General features: G+C 39.2%; 1 protein-coding gene across 2 annotated transcripts in view; it reads left to right on the forward strand.

Moving 5' to 3' along the window:
- Nucleotides 1–17,099, forward strand: part of pdgfd (platelet derived growth factor d) — a 74,929-nt gene that overhangs the window by 25,235 nt on the left and 32,595 nt on the right. For both annotated transcript variants that reach the window (XM_031297230.2, XM_036001646.1), the window contains exons 2-3: nucleotides 11,420–11,609; nucleotides 13,108–13,285. In XM_031297230.2, the coding sequence (XP_031153090.1) occupies nucleotides 11,420–11,609; nucleotides 13,108–13,285 (368 nt within the window). The remainder of the gene's footprint in view (nucleotides 1–11,419; nucleotides 11,610–13,107; nucleotides 13,286–17,099) is intronic.

Consider the following 17,099-nt stretch of genomic DNA (forward strand, 5'->3'; position numbering starts at 1 on the left):
CCTATATGTCTTTCAATGGCCCTCTAAATATATTCTGCCCTACAAAGGCAAAAGACCTTAACTCGCCAGAGTGTGAAACTGAGGAAAAATTACTTTAAAGTTATCTTAATGTCCTGACAATTGAGTTATAGATATAATATTGTAATTTTCAAATTTTGTAGTGTATACCTGTATTAATCTATCGACAAAAAAATTTTGAACTCAAATTTGACCTTTGACCCTTTTTCGGAAGTTACTGTATTCTGCCTTAGCATTGCCCACAAAATGACAATCGGTCATACCAAGGCAAAAGACCTTAACTTCTATTTTATAGCACAATGTTATGATAACAATGATAACTTTTACTTAAAATGTAAGCAATATTAATCATATTGGACTCACTATGATAAAAATGGCATCACATTTATCAACATCATATGAAAATGATATATCAATAAATTTTTTCTGTATTTCATACTCATACTAGTACCACACAGGCAGTCGCATGATTGATTCACACACTCTCTCTGACAGACGTCAGAATTAAGCATGAGAGTGTTTTGATGTTTTAATGCATATAAAGCATGTTCTTCTGTTTGGATATGAGGCACTAATTTAGACTCATTGCAAGAATGAAGACGTGAACATAAAGATGGCGTCATTCACGTGCATATTAAGTAGCCACGTTGGTTTGTTTTGGTCTTATAATACATCCATAGATGCTTTGCAGATAGGATGGTTAGTTTAGCCAGCAGTTAAGTCCACAAGAATTTGTCCAAATTTCAAGATTTGTTGCAAACTAAGATAAACAGTTAGACTACAAACCGACAGCTTTTGCTTTAGCTTGTTTGTCAAAATTCGCTATTTAGAGTAGAGTAGAGCTGTGTTTGTGTAAACAGCGCAGTGGACGAGAGTGGACTGCGCCCAGACAGAGATTGAAATATATCGCTTCCTACATGTGTATGTCTGTAGACAGGTGAGTGGGTAGTAATACGTATTTACTTTTAGGTTTTATTGTAGCCTACTTACAGTAACGATCGTAGCAGTATCTTTCCCAGTCAGGTACATGTGCTGCATGTCAGCGCCGTCCTCTGCTGTGTGTGTGTGTGTGTGTGTGTGTGTGTGTGTGTGTGTGTGTGTGTGTGTGTGTGCAGCGCGGGGATCGCATTTACAGAGTACCTTAACTCAATTTGAGCATTCTGAAGCGCCATGAAACAAAGACAAAGAACCGTAACTGATGTTACGGTATTCTGCCTCGGCTTCTCTACAGCTTTTGAAGTTACGGCAAAGACAACACACAATTTTCTCCCCAAAACAATAAAATTGACTCAAGATATTTGTCCACATGATAAAGCAGATCTTTAATGTTCCAAAAATGACAATAACTCATTTTCGACCAAAATTGAGTTACGGTCTTTTCGCTTTGCACGGCAGTATTGCGGATATGTTTATTGAGTATGAGCCGGGTAGGTCTCTCAGATCAGCAGGTACTGGTCAGTTGGTGGTGCCTAAAGTTCTTTCCAAGAGTGGTGAAACGGCCTTTAGCCATTATGTTGCCCACTGCTGGAATCAGCTTCCGCTGGATCTGAGGCAAGCACCAACTGTTACCACTTTTAAATCCAAGTTAAAGACTGTTCTCTTCTCCAGGGCTTTTAATTAATCTCGTCTGATGGTACTTTTAATTATTTTTGTTTAAAATGTTGTCGTACATTTAAATAATGTGTTGTCTTTTCATGTATCTCAGTATACGTATATTTGTTGTTGTTGCTTTTTGCCTGTAAAGCACTTTGAATGACCTCTGTGTATGAGAAGGTGCTCTAAATAAATACATTTGCCTTTGCCTTTACTGATTTTGTTTTCTAGCAAAAATTACCTTTCAGTTCGACTTTAAAAAATGTTTTCTGTTGCTTGGAACACAAACACATACACTATTTTAAGAAAGGACTTAAATGGAATGTTTGTTTGGTTTTTATCTGTATATTTTTGTTTTGTTGTATGCTTTTTAAACAGATTTCCAAAATAATTCAGATGGAAATCCATATCCATGTTATTCTATGACACTTTTCTGACCACAACTCTGTGGCCATCAAGCTACTGTAATACAGCAGCTCGTTTGTGTCCAACTGAAGGCACATGATGACTGTGGTGCGTTGTTGTCCATATAGGCCTGCTGTTCTCTATAATTCATGGATATGTACACTCCAGCTGCCTCTGCACATATGTAACACTCAGATGAATGCCTATGTGGCTTGCCTAATGCACTGGACACGCCCACACACCCTTTTTTTTAAACCATGTATTCTCCTTCTTGATCATCATTTCAGTAAGTTAGACTGGACAGTAACTGAAAGGTCCTTCCTGTCTATCCCTTCTATATTCTGCCTTCCTCTTCATGCCATCGCTCCACTTCAGAATGGAAACATGCAGTCTCTTTGCAAAGATTGGGCTACAACAAAATGATAATCTTGAAGAAAAGAGGAACATCTCAGACTGAGGAAGAGAAAGAGGAAGGGAGCTCCAGTAGTGTTTTTGACCATTTTCAATGTATTAATATTTAATGCCTCAGGGACCAAGTCAGACCATGGTCACAGGACTCGGTCCCTGAGGTGTGAAATCTTTAAAAATATGAGAATGTAAATCAGGTATCCATTTGGTGTAAAAGAAAGAAAAATTAGAGCTTCAGTGTTTCTGTCATGGTCAAAAAGAGAGTGAAGCAGAGCTAGAGAAGATGGTGCAGGATGGAGGGAACAGGGAAGTGAAGAAGAGAGAGGAGGAGAAATGCAAGAGCCGATGCTGACCAAAGCTGACACCCCTCGGCATGCAGTGTTCACCTCCAGGGTGTGTGTGTGTGTGTGTGTGTGTCTTTTTCATGCCTCTATGCTCGTGTGGGCGTGACTGAGAAACATGGGAGAATATTTAAAGCTGATTTGTCATGAGAGAGTGGGAAAAAACAGTGGAGCCAGCACAGGCTTTGATAAGCAGCATAGTAATGTGTGTACACACGTGTACACACACACACACACACACACACACACACACACACACACACACACACACACACACAGGCCTTGAGCTACATTTAACCAGATGGAAATGACTTTGGTTATTTCTCATGGGTGGAAATACTCTGAGGGTGCAAGTACAGCTTCCCGCATCAACAACCAATACACACACACGCACAGACACAGACACACAGACACACACACATACATGTAATAGTGACTAACAGATGTGCACAAACAAACCCACTGTACAAACACACATTTAAACACAATCACGCAGGACACACATGCTTACACAGTGTTCAGAAGCAGTTTTGCTGCTAATGGGCAATGTTTTACACTCTGTTGCCAAACACAGATGAATAAACAATTCAGCAGATAACTAGGCATGACAGCAAATGGGTCTGTAATAATAATGATAAGAATAATAGAGTAGAGAATTGTTTTATTAAGATACTGTCTCTTTTTCTATAAAATGTTGGTAGAGCTACTTCCCAGGGTTCATTCATGCCAAAGCGGGTAATATCATCCTCACTAAAATTCAGTCCCTATTACCAGGCCCAGTGGTTGAGCCAGTTACTGTCTCACAATATGAATGAAGTTGAAGTAATCAACTGCTGCATACAAACTACTATGCAGCCAGCATGCCAACTGCTTTATTAATAAGTCTTTCCCTTGACATGTCAGACTTTTTCAGATGCTTGTCTTCAACATTCAAACAGATGATAGATTTTTCTACTCCCTAGTCCTGTCATTGAAATGTCCATGCACGCTCTGTGTACCTAAAAGTATTTTTTCCGCCCATTATAATAAGCAATAGTTTAACATTTTGAAAAATACACTTATTTGCTTTCAGTTGCCAGGCAACCAGTGGAGACTTTATGCAGTTAGCCAAGGAATAGTCCGGCACATGGCTCCTTGTATTAAAAAAAAAGTACAGACACAAACAACTGAGATAAGTAACATGTTAATTAGTGGTTGGTTGATTGGTCAGATTGTTTTACCTTTGGACTGGGTTAGGGTTAGGATTGTTTGGATTTTTTTAAATGTATGTAATTTACTTAGTTTTAAAATAATTTCATAATCTCAAAGATCCAATCCATGACATTTTAAAGTACCTATTTTTAAACTGAATGCCACCAAGAACGAGAAGTGTTGCATGTCTCTGGGGAGTTCTTCACGGCAGAGAGTGAATGTCTTATGCGTGTCCTGTTAGCTAGTGTTGGGGCTTATGAGAATTCAATTTGAGTAGATGAAAGTCAGACTGGATATGTTAGACGGGATGGCAGATAGGAAATGGGGTTGCCTTGTTATAGGTAATGTCCTGTGGGATTGTGTCTCTTGAGTGAGAATGCATCATATGCAAACTAAAGAAAAAAATTGGTTTGCACAGAATAGAGACATAGATTAAAAACGTTAATATTAGTGGAATGTTTGCACACCTGTAGCACTTTTAATTAGGAGAGAAATATGAAGTTGAATAACTCCTCTACATCATCAGTTCTTTTCTTGTGACTTCAGTGCTTGCTCCACAGAGATATGATTTGGTCTCTGATGCAGCTCACTGGTTGCTGGGAGATTGGTGAGTGTGATTGGCACTTGGATCAAAAATAGATTTCAGAGCCATGTAGAACATCACACCCTGACACTAGAGTTGGGAGAGCCAAGTTTAATTTGTGAGAATTTAATCACATAGTTCCTGGCAAAATCTATGCAAATACACATACAATCAAGAACGTTTTCTTGCAACCTAACACCCACAAACACACTTTAATAGACACTCACATCACACAGTCACGCAGCATCTTTGTAACCGTTATTTAAGTGTCAGATCAGGAGTCTGAAAGCTTAATTGCCAGTGTCATTGAGATTGCGCGTGTGTGTGCGTGTGTGTGTGTGTGTTTAAATCTAGGGGTGTGAGTCAGACTGTCAGTGATATTATCAGCACTTCTGACATCATCTTATTTCCTGAGATTGCAGAACTTTAACTTTCTGTCACGTTCAAAAGAGATAAGTGTTTCTAATTCTCAAGTTTTGTGGCTTTAATGGGAAGAATTAGATAGTCTTAAGTGCTGTGATGTTATGTTGCTAAGGCTTGTAAAAGAGAGCCATGTATACAACAATAGATAGACTGATAAAGACTAAAAATACTTGCAGTACATTTAAGGCCCTGACACACCAACCAGATGGGCCGACCGTCGGCAGAAAAAGAACAGTCGGGTCCCCGAGGTCCAAAAAATGCCTCAGAAGACACTGAGGCGACGCCGACTTGAGCGTACGCTCTGCGCGTGCGCGAAACGTAATACGTCTCCATAGAAGCAGGCAGCGCTGCTCTGTATTGTTTCCATTAACAGTCTGATTATTTCCCAGAAAATGAAAACCGGCAGCTGATTGGACGAACGCGTCACGTGGTTCTTTTTTCTCTGGAAATTCACAGCCAGACTGTCATGGCGGCTTGATCAGAATATGATCTCATATTGTACTAAAATAGTTCACTGAAACGTGTTTCTGAAAACATTTTAAGCGAGAAATAGGCCATGCAGTTTCTGAATCTGTCTTCATTTCAGATTGACAAAGGTCAGTTTAAAAGATTTCCGTCAGATTTTGAGCGGCTCATCGGCTCCCCATTTCCGGGCGAGTCCCGACTGCCCTGTCTCCAGACTGAACATGTCGGGTCGGCCCAAATGAATGCCGACGGCTCCTCGGACGGCCGACAGCACGGGACACACCGAACAGACTCGAGTCACCGACCTCGCCAGATGGTCCGACGGCCGATTATCGGCTGGTGTGTCTTCTCTCTAAGAAACAGTGGCTATCCAAGATAAGAGTTACATGGGATTGCTTATTTAATCCTTAACTGCCTCTTCCCCAGGATTTCCGACTATTACAACTTGCTTGAGCAGATGCGCCATCCCACTCCTGAAATTTTTTTTATTCCCACCTGCAACAAGTTTTTTTTAATCCATACAAATGCTATTATAGTTGCAACTATATAATAAAATACCTAAGAAATACATAAAAAAAAAAAAACACCAGTTAGCTATGAAAATGCCTAAAGTAAGCTCAGCTTGATGTTGTAAAAACTAAAAGTGTTTTTGTGCATTTAAGACAGTTAAGATAAATTAAACTTTATTTGGTACCGTATTTGGAGGCGATTTACCAGAAGAACAGATCTTTGCATGCATGGTTAGGCCCTGTAATAACAACCTCTCAAAATTTCATATATTTCATTCATCCCGTGCCCTCTCTGCGATATGGAGAGTGACACATTCTTCTTTTTTGCATTGGCCCTGTACTCCAGCAAATTGAATCTGAATCAGATTTTTGACAGTGCTTTTAAATTTGACAAACAGATTAGTTCTGTTATTAAAACCAGTTTCTTCCAGCTAAGACTTTTGGCTAAGGTCAAGGCCAAGAGTCATACATGCATTTATTACGTCTCGATTAGACTACTGTAACTCTTTATATGTTGGATTGGATCATTTATCCCTTCGTCTGGGACCAAAAAGCGCGACCACATTACATCAGTTTTGGCCACGCTCCACTGGCTTCCTGTCTGTTTCAGGATTGATTTTAAAATTGTATTGCTTGTTTTTAAGATTTTAAATGGGTTGTCGCCTTCTTATTTATCGGAGCTTTTACATGTCCACACACCTGTCAAAGCACTGAGGTCTTCCAATCAGATGATCCTCGATGTGCCCAGATCCAGGTTAAAAAATAAAGGTGACCGAGCCTTTGCAGTGGCTGCTCCAAACCTCTGGAATAGTTTACCTATTCATATAAGAACATCTCGGACCGTTGAAACATTCAAGTCCTTGCTTAAGACCCACTACTATTCGTTGGCTTTCAATTCACGTTGAGCTTTGACACCTTGTCCTTTTCTTTTCTTTTACTGTTGGTTTTTTTGTATTGTGTATACTGTGTATTGTTTGTGTATATTATCTTTTGGTTTTTTTTTTTAGCTTGTTAAGCACTTTGGTCAACTATGGTTGTTTTTAAACGTGCTATAAAAATAGAATTGAACTGAACTGAACTGACTACAAGACTTGAGGCCGTAAGGTTAAAGTCCTGACTTTGCTGACTTGATGGTGTTCACGCCCACATCAATAAACAAGTGTAGCATTTTACACAGTAAAGATGTAAAAACTCTCAAACACTATTATAGGTAAAAGTCAGTATAGTCACGGTTTCATTTCAGGTCCAACATGGTGAAGTACAGAGCTAAACAAAAAACAAAAATGTCTCACTGTCCTAGTATTTCCGGGCTAAAAACACAACAACCAGAGGGTCGGAAACACCTGACCTTGTGGGCTTCATGCGCACACACACGTATGTCGCCTTACGCTCCATGTAACATATGTGAGTGAGAGTAGATGAAGAAAACAACTTGTAAACCCAGACACAAGCTTTGATGCTCGCAGTACTGTGTGAAATTGGCCAAAGTCGGGTTTAAGTGCAATCCACATGTTTACATGTTACATTGCTGTGAGAGTAGCATAGCGAGTGTGTGGTCAAAAGAGTGAGAGAGAGAGAGAGAGAGAGCGAGAGAGAGAAACTGACTACAATGAGGCTTTGAGTTATCTGAATATTTTTAAAGTGGCAGAGCCATAGTTAGTGTCCACTTTAGTTTGTGTGATTTGTAACTGACTGGAGATCAGTAATATTCATATTTATATTTCATATATTAATGTCCTGTTGTCCTGCATTGCTTTGCTGTTGTTTTTTCAGATTTTATTTATATATTAAGTAGTGCTGTCAGTTAAACGCGTTATTAATGCAAACCCATTTTAACGGCGTCAATTTTTTTATAGCGAGATTAACGTTATTTTTGGCATAGCAAACTTTGTAGTTTTTTTCACATGCTGTTGCAACAACTAGTAACGTTAGAAAAACTACAACACCACACCGGATCTAGCTAGACTGGAAACAAAACAACACTTGTTTGGGCTTGCGAGCCGGCCAGAGTAGTAGGCTAATGTTACGTTTTGAGTGGATGGCGAGCGCGAGACGCCGAAATAGATGCCAATAAGATTCTGAATGGAAAGTTTACTTTTAAAAAGTTGCCAAATGGTTCCATTGACAAGATCAAAGTGATCTGTGTGTTTTGTCGTTGTGAACTGAGCTATCATCGCAGCACGTCCAGTCTGAAATACCACCAAGCACACAGCTGATGCCATTTCTCCGCCTCCTCGTCAAAGCCAGGCAACAAAAACACAAAGCAAGCCGATCCACTTTTCCATTTTGACAAGAGCATTAAAATGAGAAAAAATAATTGGACAAAACGAAATCTAGGGACATTTAGAATAGATAAAAATGTGCGATTAATTGCGAGTTAATTATGAAATTAATGTGATTAATCGCGATTAAATATTTTAATCGTTTGACAGGACTAATATTAAGTTAAATCATGATGAGCATATTATATGTTAACAAGGCTCGAAGTAACAAGTAATAATATTCTACTGTGATTGAAGGTTTTTCATCTGCTGTATCCAAGTTGTGTTGGTCATACTATAGAGTGATAGCTGGTGTATAGTGAATAATACAGAAAATAAAGAACTTTAAATTTAATTGCATACTGAATCACAATATTGATTAAAAAAAATCACAATTAGATTAGTTTCCCGTATCGATCAGCCATATTAGAAAGCTAGTTACAGAAAGTTATATACTCTCTTTAGTCCAGATAGGTCAGAAGTTAGGATCAGCTATAGAGCTATAAAGCAGTTTGAATCCAGATCAGCCATTGAAACAATCTCTAAAGCTCTCGTCCTCTGCTGCGCTCGGATAATACTCTTTTTCTACAACAATAGTAGTACCATTCTAACTATCATGCAAACTTCACAAGCAATTGTGGAAAAGGGCAACACGTTTCAGAAAAAACAAAGCCGAATGAATGGATGTGACACCAAATTCCCTTTAGAAATAAAATATACAGTAAGAGGGACATAGGTGAGTGTGTCTGTGTCTCTATGTTATGGGTTCTATGTATTTTTTTTTCTTACAATTTGAAGATAGCTTACTCATCTTGCACTGGCAAGATGAGTAAGCTATTGCTAATTTTCTCTGTTGCCTCAAGAAGGTTCCTTGATATACATGATGATTGATGTTGTGCCACTTCTGTTTACCTGACAGCCACGATCTTTGCATTGTTGAGGAAAACTAGGGAGAGGTATTTCCCAGGGAACAACACTTCCAATGACTACTGCTTGTGGTTTTGACGGGGTACCAGGCTTATCTCAACCTATGGGTCTGTGCTAGGCCAAGAGCTTTAACACACCAAAGTGTGCAGTAATACGTAAAACTCGGGGCCGTGAACAAATATTGTAGCTGTACTATAGTTCACAAATTCACAATGTATAAATATGAAATGTGATGTGATTTCAGTGGCTGCCTGTGGGTGTTATTTGTCACTTTGTGTGTATGACAAAAATAGAGTCAGATTGTAAAAAAAATGACATCAGATCCATGTGTGTGGAAGTCAACTATGGACTTACAGTTTACCTAAGCTATAAGGGCTATATATCTATCTTTGAATAAAAGTGATCTAACACTTCATAAATGCTTTCAAAATGCAATGCATTTTCCTGTATGCACAAACATAAATGTCAGTGGGGAACATAAACATGCAGTGTTGGCTTGAGAAAAATGATGTACACTATAAAATAGACACTCTGTATACAAAGAAATAATGATCACATACACATGAACACACATTTCCTCATGAACATATGCAAATACTCTAAGGCACACTCAAGCTGTCACACACACACACACACACACACACACAGTTCCCCAATGACCTTAGTGGGTGAAAGTTCCTGACATGTAAGCACTTTTGTGACTGAATGGACCTCCACAGTCAGGCTTCTGATCAGCAGAGTGGAAGAATTCCTGCACAAACACACTCTGCCCCAACACACACACTCACGAATGCACACACACGCATATTGACACATTCACACAAGCATAAATGCTCATGACTGAAAGTATGTCCCCCCCCCCTCCCCCCCCCCCCTACACACACACACACACACACACACACATTGTTAATTGCTAGAGCCAGAATTAGCAAAGGGTGTGACTCCTGAAGAATGACCGATGAGACAGAATTACTGACTGAAGCAAGAAGAAGAAGGGAGAGAGGGGATAGGACACAATTAAGGGAAGTTTGCAGTGAAGAGGTGGAGGAAAGGGCCAAAGCTTCATTATCATCTCCCAGGGGTGCAGGCTGCAGTGGCTTGATTATGCATTCAGCTTTCTCTCTCACAAAAACCACACACCGCTCAGAAATTACAGCCCTGTCAGCCTACTTCAGCACACAGACTGACCTTAGACTTTGTATGTTTCTGTGTGTATACTTTTCTAATTTTCAGGAAGTCAGCAGTAAAATGATGAGGGAAAAAGTTTTGTTGTGCAAGATCAAAACTTGATTTACAGTATGATTGAGTTGACTAATCAGGATGCGACATTCAGATGGCGTTCAGGTGTGATTATGACGTTAATCAGTACTGATGAGCAGTTATACTTATAACACTACTTTAAAAACTAGAGTAAAGCAATGAAGCTAATAATACAGAGCCCATGACATTTGTCATTTTATTTTTGTTGGTAGGTAGGTAGATGTTATCTCATTTTAGAATGTAGTGCGTGCGTGTGTTCGTGCATGCGCATGTGTGTGTGTGTGTGTGTGTGTGTGTGTATGTGTTAGCAGTGAGCTAGTAAAGTAGACAGAGCACAGTACAGTAAAGATGCAGTTTTTTGCTGTTTTGGCACAGCAGTGCAATGAACTTCATTTTTATACTTGTACACAAGAAATATTAAAATCAAATGAGTGTGAAAAGGTCAGAATTATACTTTGGAACTAGGGCAGATACACAAACATATCCATAAACATCCTCAAAAACACAATGTTCAGCAGATCCACAACCAAGAAACACAACCGTATAAAAAAACAAAGCAGAAAAAACGACAAATTTGCTATTTTTAGGTGGATTTCTTTTAACCTTCAGATAGAGCCAGGGTAGCCATTTTTCAGTATTCAAGCTAAGCTAACCGGCAGTTGGCTGTAAGTTCATATTGAAGGGCCAGTTATGAGAGATGTATCATCCTCTAATTTAATAATTGGCAAGAAAATGATCAGCACCTTTAAGGTATTTCTTTGTACATTAGGCTGAAAGCCTATAAGTGCTAAGAAGTACCTTTGCTGAGGTTATGTTATCATTAGACGGAAATGTCACCTTAGTATTTGAATTGTTCGTCTGTGTATGTTTTTGTGTTTGCGTCTATCTCTTCCATAAAAGTCTATTTGTTGTTCATGCATGTAGATTTCCATTGTGTGTGTCTGTGAACAAGCTGCTCTGCTTGTGTTAATTTACAACTTGACTAACTAACTGATTAGTTGTAACCACTAACAGACAGCAATCGCCTCACCACAGACTTGTACTGCAAAGAAGAAAACATCACAGTAACGTCAGTGGGTGGAGCCATCCCCAGTCCACGCTACCCCAACGCTTATCCCCGCAATCTGCTGTTGTCATGGAAACTGGTGTCGCCACCAGGGAGCCACATACACCTGGAGTTTGACGGACACTTCGGCCTGGAGGAAGCTGATAATGGAGTGTGCAGGTAAAACATGAGATTCAAAAAGATTTGGGAAAAAAAACTAATGGAGAGTGGAGTGATAGAATTCAGAAAAGAGGATTAGAGCAGAGTAAAAAAAACAGACAAAAGGAGAGAGGGCTTATACCTGAATGGCAAAAAGAAGGATAAAGGTATAGAGCACAAAGAAGAGGAAGTATTGACGAATTACAAGTGGCTATAAAGGACGGAAGCCAGATGAAAGTAACAGTGATTACAGAACCAGAGTGTGAGTGAGGAAAAGATGGAGAGGACCGTTTGGAGTAACAGAGAAGAAAGGAAAAGTTTATGGCTCATAAGTCTCAAGTTGAAAGGACGTACAATAGCAACAGTAAAATATGTGAAAATGATTTGTTAATGTAAGCATATTAGCACACCAACAATAAGCTGTGATTGAAAGGATGTGAGAGAAATATAGGAAGGTGTGGGGGTGGCATCACTTTGAGAGAGATGTATAGTTGAATTTTGTTTTATTGCCAAGAAGTATAAGATATAAGAGTTTGTCCTTGAGGGTTGAGGGGATAAAATACTTTTTAATCCCCATATGCAACTCAACCATCTTTGTAAGCACTTTGCTGACAAAGACAATGGGGAGCAGCAGGGGAGGAGAGGGGGAAGGAATGATTTAGAAAGGTATGAAGAGGGAGGAAGGAGCTTTGCCCAGTTTTTCAAATCTGTATGTGTGTGTGTGTGTGTGTGTGTGTGTGTGTGTGTGTGTGTGTGTGCGTGCGGTTGATAAATTGACTCACTAATTGACTGGGGAATTGATTGCTGTAAAGTTATCCAAAAACAAGCAAAATGCTTGTTATCTTAAGTTAATTGAAAAGTTATTGATTAATAGTTTGGAAGGGTGGCCCAGTGATTTGAGAATACATCGTAAATTTGTCTCATCATAGGTTTGGTCACTAAAGTTAAAGAATCTTAAGATCCTAAGATCAACCTAAACTTGGCTTATGAGTGTCAGAAGGAGCTAAATGTACACATAACTTTTAAGGGAAATTAGTTTATTTCAAATTGGGTCATATCATATCATTTTTATTGTTTATGATAACACTGTACTCACCAGAGTAGTTGCTGAGATCTGGAAAAAAACTTTTATAAATAGGCTTATTAGTTTTCTTGCCAAGAGTTAAGTGAGAAGATCCAATTCACTCTCGTACAAAATGAAGCTAGAACCAGCAGCTGCTTAGCTTAGCATTAAATACGGACATGAGAGTGGTATGGATCATCTCATTTACCTCTGAGCAAGAAAGTGTATTAACATATTTACCAAAATGTCCAACTACTGCCTAAATTTATACATAAAGCCAAAAGAAAGCACGCCTAAAATGAGGGTAATAATATTTCATTGCACAAGAAACTCTATATAGTATGTTTTTTTAAGTTTCAAAGTCTCAGCTTTTCTATTTTCTTATGTGCAAGTTTTATCCTCCATCTTTCACATTCATCTACCTCTCTTTCTCCATATCTCTCTCTCTCGCTCCAGGTATGACTTTGTTGAAGTGGAGGACCAATCAGAGACCAGCACTATAATTTGGGGTCGCTGGTGTGGGCAGAAGGCACCACCTAGTCTTAAATCCAAAACCAACACGCTCAGAGTCACCTTCAAGTCTGACGATTACTTTGTTGCAAAGCCGGGATTCAAAGTCTACTACTCACTGCTGGTGAGGAATACACTCTCTCTCACACACACACACACACACACACAAACCTCCAGGTAAAATGCTTATTTTACCTCCACAATAAAACTGAGAGATAGGATGATATGAGGAGATATGTAGATGGGAGATGAAGGCGGAAGGGAGAGAGGGAGCATCTAGCAACACTGTCAGTAAAATGCCAAAATGTATTGGCCAACTGTTCTTTTCTCACACGTCCACTCAACAGTAGAAGAGAGATGGAGGGATAGGGGAAAGAGAGCAGAAGGGCAGGAGGGCAGGAGGGAGGGTGAGGATAAGAAAGTGTTCTCTTAAAGGCTGTCAAACAAACGGATAAGGAGATAAGCTTTGTCATTCTGTCAGGGAGAGGAACAAGAAAGAGAGAGACTGATTTGAAAATGTTACTTCGCCTATGAGCAGAAGGAAAAGGGGAAGAGAGAGAGAGCAGCTGTTGGAATGTCCCCTGGCTTCTTCATTTATGAGTACAGAGGAGAGAGAGGGGAAGAGATACAGCATCACAGGCAGGGTTGAACTGGTGGCATTGCTTATTATCTGAGAAAAGAGTGGTATGCACACAGATGGAGTAAAGGGCAAGACAGAGAGAGAGAGAGAGAGAGAGAGAGATACTGTATTTGCAGAAGATCCTTTACTTTCATAGATTTTTGACATTACAGCTCCTGTGATAACAGTTACCCTGGCTCTCATCACAATTTGTACTAAAACCTCTACACATTCCCAGCAAAAATCTAGGAAGCACTGAGATTTTTTACTTCAATGATAAGGCTGTCATTATTCTATGTGTTTCTTATTGTCAACAAATCCCATGAAAACCAATTTAACCTTTGTTAGGCATTACTTAACGTCCCTACCCTGTATGTGGCGCTCAATACAAAGCTCATTGGTTTCTACTGAAGATGTTAAAATAAAGATTTTTTTTAGGGTTTGGTAATTAACAGCTGGGCATTGTAGTTTATAGCAAATGTCATTCAAACTGGAGTAAACTGTGCATTTGTTGGGGACTATTTTTAGCGGTGGATCAATACATATTTTGTATGTTAGCTAGTATTAGTGGCAGCAGGGATGTATGAGGGATTGACTCAAAAAAAAACAGTGCCCATGTTCATCGCAATGTAATAACATCACCCAGTACAGTTGTGTGGCTCATTGATGTGTTTGTATTAGTTTTTGAGCAACAATATCACAGAGGAATACTGTAAGATATTGTATATCAGGCTTAGCTACACATACAATACTTGTCACGCCTTTAAGTAACAGTATTAATGTAAAAATATTCAATTACAAGTAAAAGCTTAAGTTAAACTTAAGGTTCTCAAAGTATTATCAGCAGTACTCTTAATGCAGAATGACCGCTATATATACACATATTAATGTGTAAGCTACAGCTGGTTGAGTTGGAGGTAATTTTGAAAGGTACAGGAAAGTAGATTTAAAATCAAAAACATTTGTATGTATATAGGTGTACATGTGATGTACTGTGCAAAGCATTTGAAGTCACACAAAATTTCAAATACCAGCTAAAAATCACCAGTAAAGTGGTGTCTCTATAACAGAAATGCAGTGACCTAAAGGCCCTACACTACAACAAATCCATGTGCCAGGTTGCTATGGTAACCAACATACATGAAACACAGTGTAAGGGCAACACAGCCATAACATAAACTGTATGTTTGAGCCAGATGAGCCTTTAACAACCTCAACTATAAAATACTAGTGAGCCACTTTACCACGTTCAATCCAACATAATGACAACAAAGTAAATGTACCTCAAAATATAATTGCCTTATCTCTCTCTCTTAGACTCTTACTGCTTCTCTCTGTCTTCCCTCCCTCCTCACTACTTGTTATAATCCTCCTCTGGTCAATTAATTACACCTCTGTACATTTAAAACAGAAGCTAGCTCCTGAGGTTTATCTTATTTGATCCGTTTTACCCATTTTCCAAAGAGCTCCTGTGTTTGTGTGTGTGTTTGTATCTTTCCATCTTTCACTCACTCACACAGCTTCCCTTCAGCTAGACTGAAGCGGTGTGTGTGGCTTAATTTAGCAGGTCTAATTTGTTCTCTCCAGACCTGTCGAACAGATAAGAGGGAGGAGGAGAGGAGGCAGCGTGAGGAGAGAAGGAAGAGAGGCAGAGAGAGAATGAGGAGAGGCAGCATTGGAAGGAGAGAACAGGTGTCTGAGATGGTATCAGCATGTCAGCTAATGACTAAAACAACCTGAACTGAGAGAGGCAGACTGAGAGAGAGGCATTTGTGAGGTAGTGAGCTTTGAGGTTGACTAGATAAAGGAAAAACCATGAGGGAAAGCAAAATAGGGTCCGTGAGAGAGAGAGAGAGAGAGAGAGAGAGAGAGAGAGAGAGAGAGAGAGAGAGAGAAAGAAAAGGTATAGTCAAATGAGATGGAAGCATAAAGGGAAAAGAGACTGAATAAAAGACCAAAACAAAACACACTTTTATTACTAAACCTCTGCCATGTTTCAAATATGTGTGGGTCTTGTCTTGTTTAATACCCGAGCAGACACACTATCATCTCTGATCACGTGAGTCACAATTTTCACCAGAGAAAAATGTATTCTTTGAGGTCAAAGGGAGATTGTGAACTGTGACATGCAGGAAAAATGACATGTATTGCTGCTCTAATTGACCTTTTGTGGCTGATTGTTAATTAGAGCAGCATTGTGCCACTGCAGTGTTGGTGTTCTCTCTTTAGACTCTTCATGCATCTTGGATAGCTATTTGATTGGTCTGTCTCATTAAACTTCAGGAAAAGCGTCTCAAACTATTTCAACACATAGTAATGCTTAAGGCATAACAATATGATGCCTGATAAGTTCAACCACTGAATGATCTGAGGATAGGAGAACACTGATCTGTCAGTAAAAGCCAAGAAGATGATCATTTGTCTCGCTTGTAGTCCCATCAGTATGAGTTACACATGTTTGTTTTCTGCACAATTGTCCCAGGTAGCTGCTGAACTGTTATTGTTGTAACTTAACTGCTGAAGTGCCAATTTACTCTCCATTTTCCTTTCCTCATCTTTAGGTGATTACAAAAATGGCTTCAGGAGCATTTACATTACTCGCTGTGTTGGAGTGAGGCGTACGCAGATTTGCATATAGCCTGGGAAAACCAAGACCGATTGCGATCAGATTTTCTGGTGAATGGAGAGATTGTATAAAACTCGTATGGCTTTTAATCATACAAGTGTAAATGGGGTCTAACTAGGTTGACAACATTTCAGATCGGGTCCTATTATCCTTGGGTCTATTTTGGATTGGGTCTCTTTAAATAAGAAACTTATTTTTTTAACAATAAGTTTGGGTAGGTTTTTACAGATTGTGACCTAAATTGACTTTTATGTCTAATATAAGACTGATACCCCTCTGAAGAAACAAAAGCCTACCATCTGCAGGCAACACTCCAGTCAAAGAGAGGCCTTACTCATTATTCATGTCACTGTTTTCCCCCCAAATCATTATTCTTTGATCCTTTTAAAATCCTGTTCAGCGGGTGTGATTCGTCATCTGCAGTGCAGGCTACATGAAGTAATGAGTGCTTTTGAGTTGCAAAAGATTAACATTTTAGGAGCTATTTGGTTAGAGAGAAAAAATAACTTTATAAGTGCACAAATCAGATTTATAGTGAACAGAAGCAGTTCTGAGTTTATTTTTGTAAGACTTCAGAACCTTATAGATTTATTATTGGTTTTTCTGTCTGAAATTATACAAGTAACAGTAATGCATTTTGGGTGGGTAGCAGGGCCGTGCAGAGACCTTTTGAGGGGCAGGGGCTGAAATTCA

The sequence above is a fragment of the Sander lucioperca genome, chromosome 5, assembly GCF_008315115.2.
Source record: "Sander lucioperca isolate FBNREF2018 chromosome 5, SLUC_FBN_1.2, whole genome shotgun sequence".
NCBI classification, from domain to species: domain Eukaryota; kingdom Metazoa; phylum Chordata; class Actinopteri; order Perciformes; family Percidae; genus Sander; species Sander lucioperca.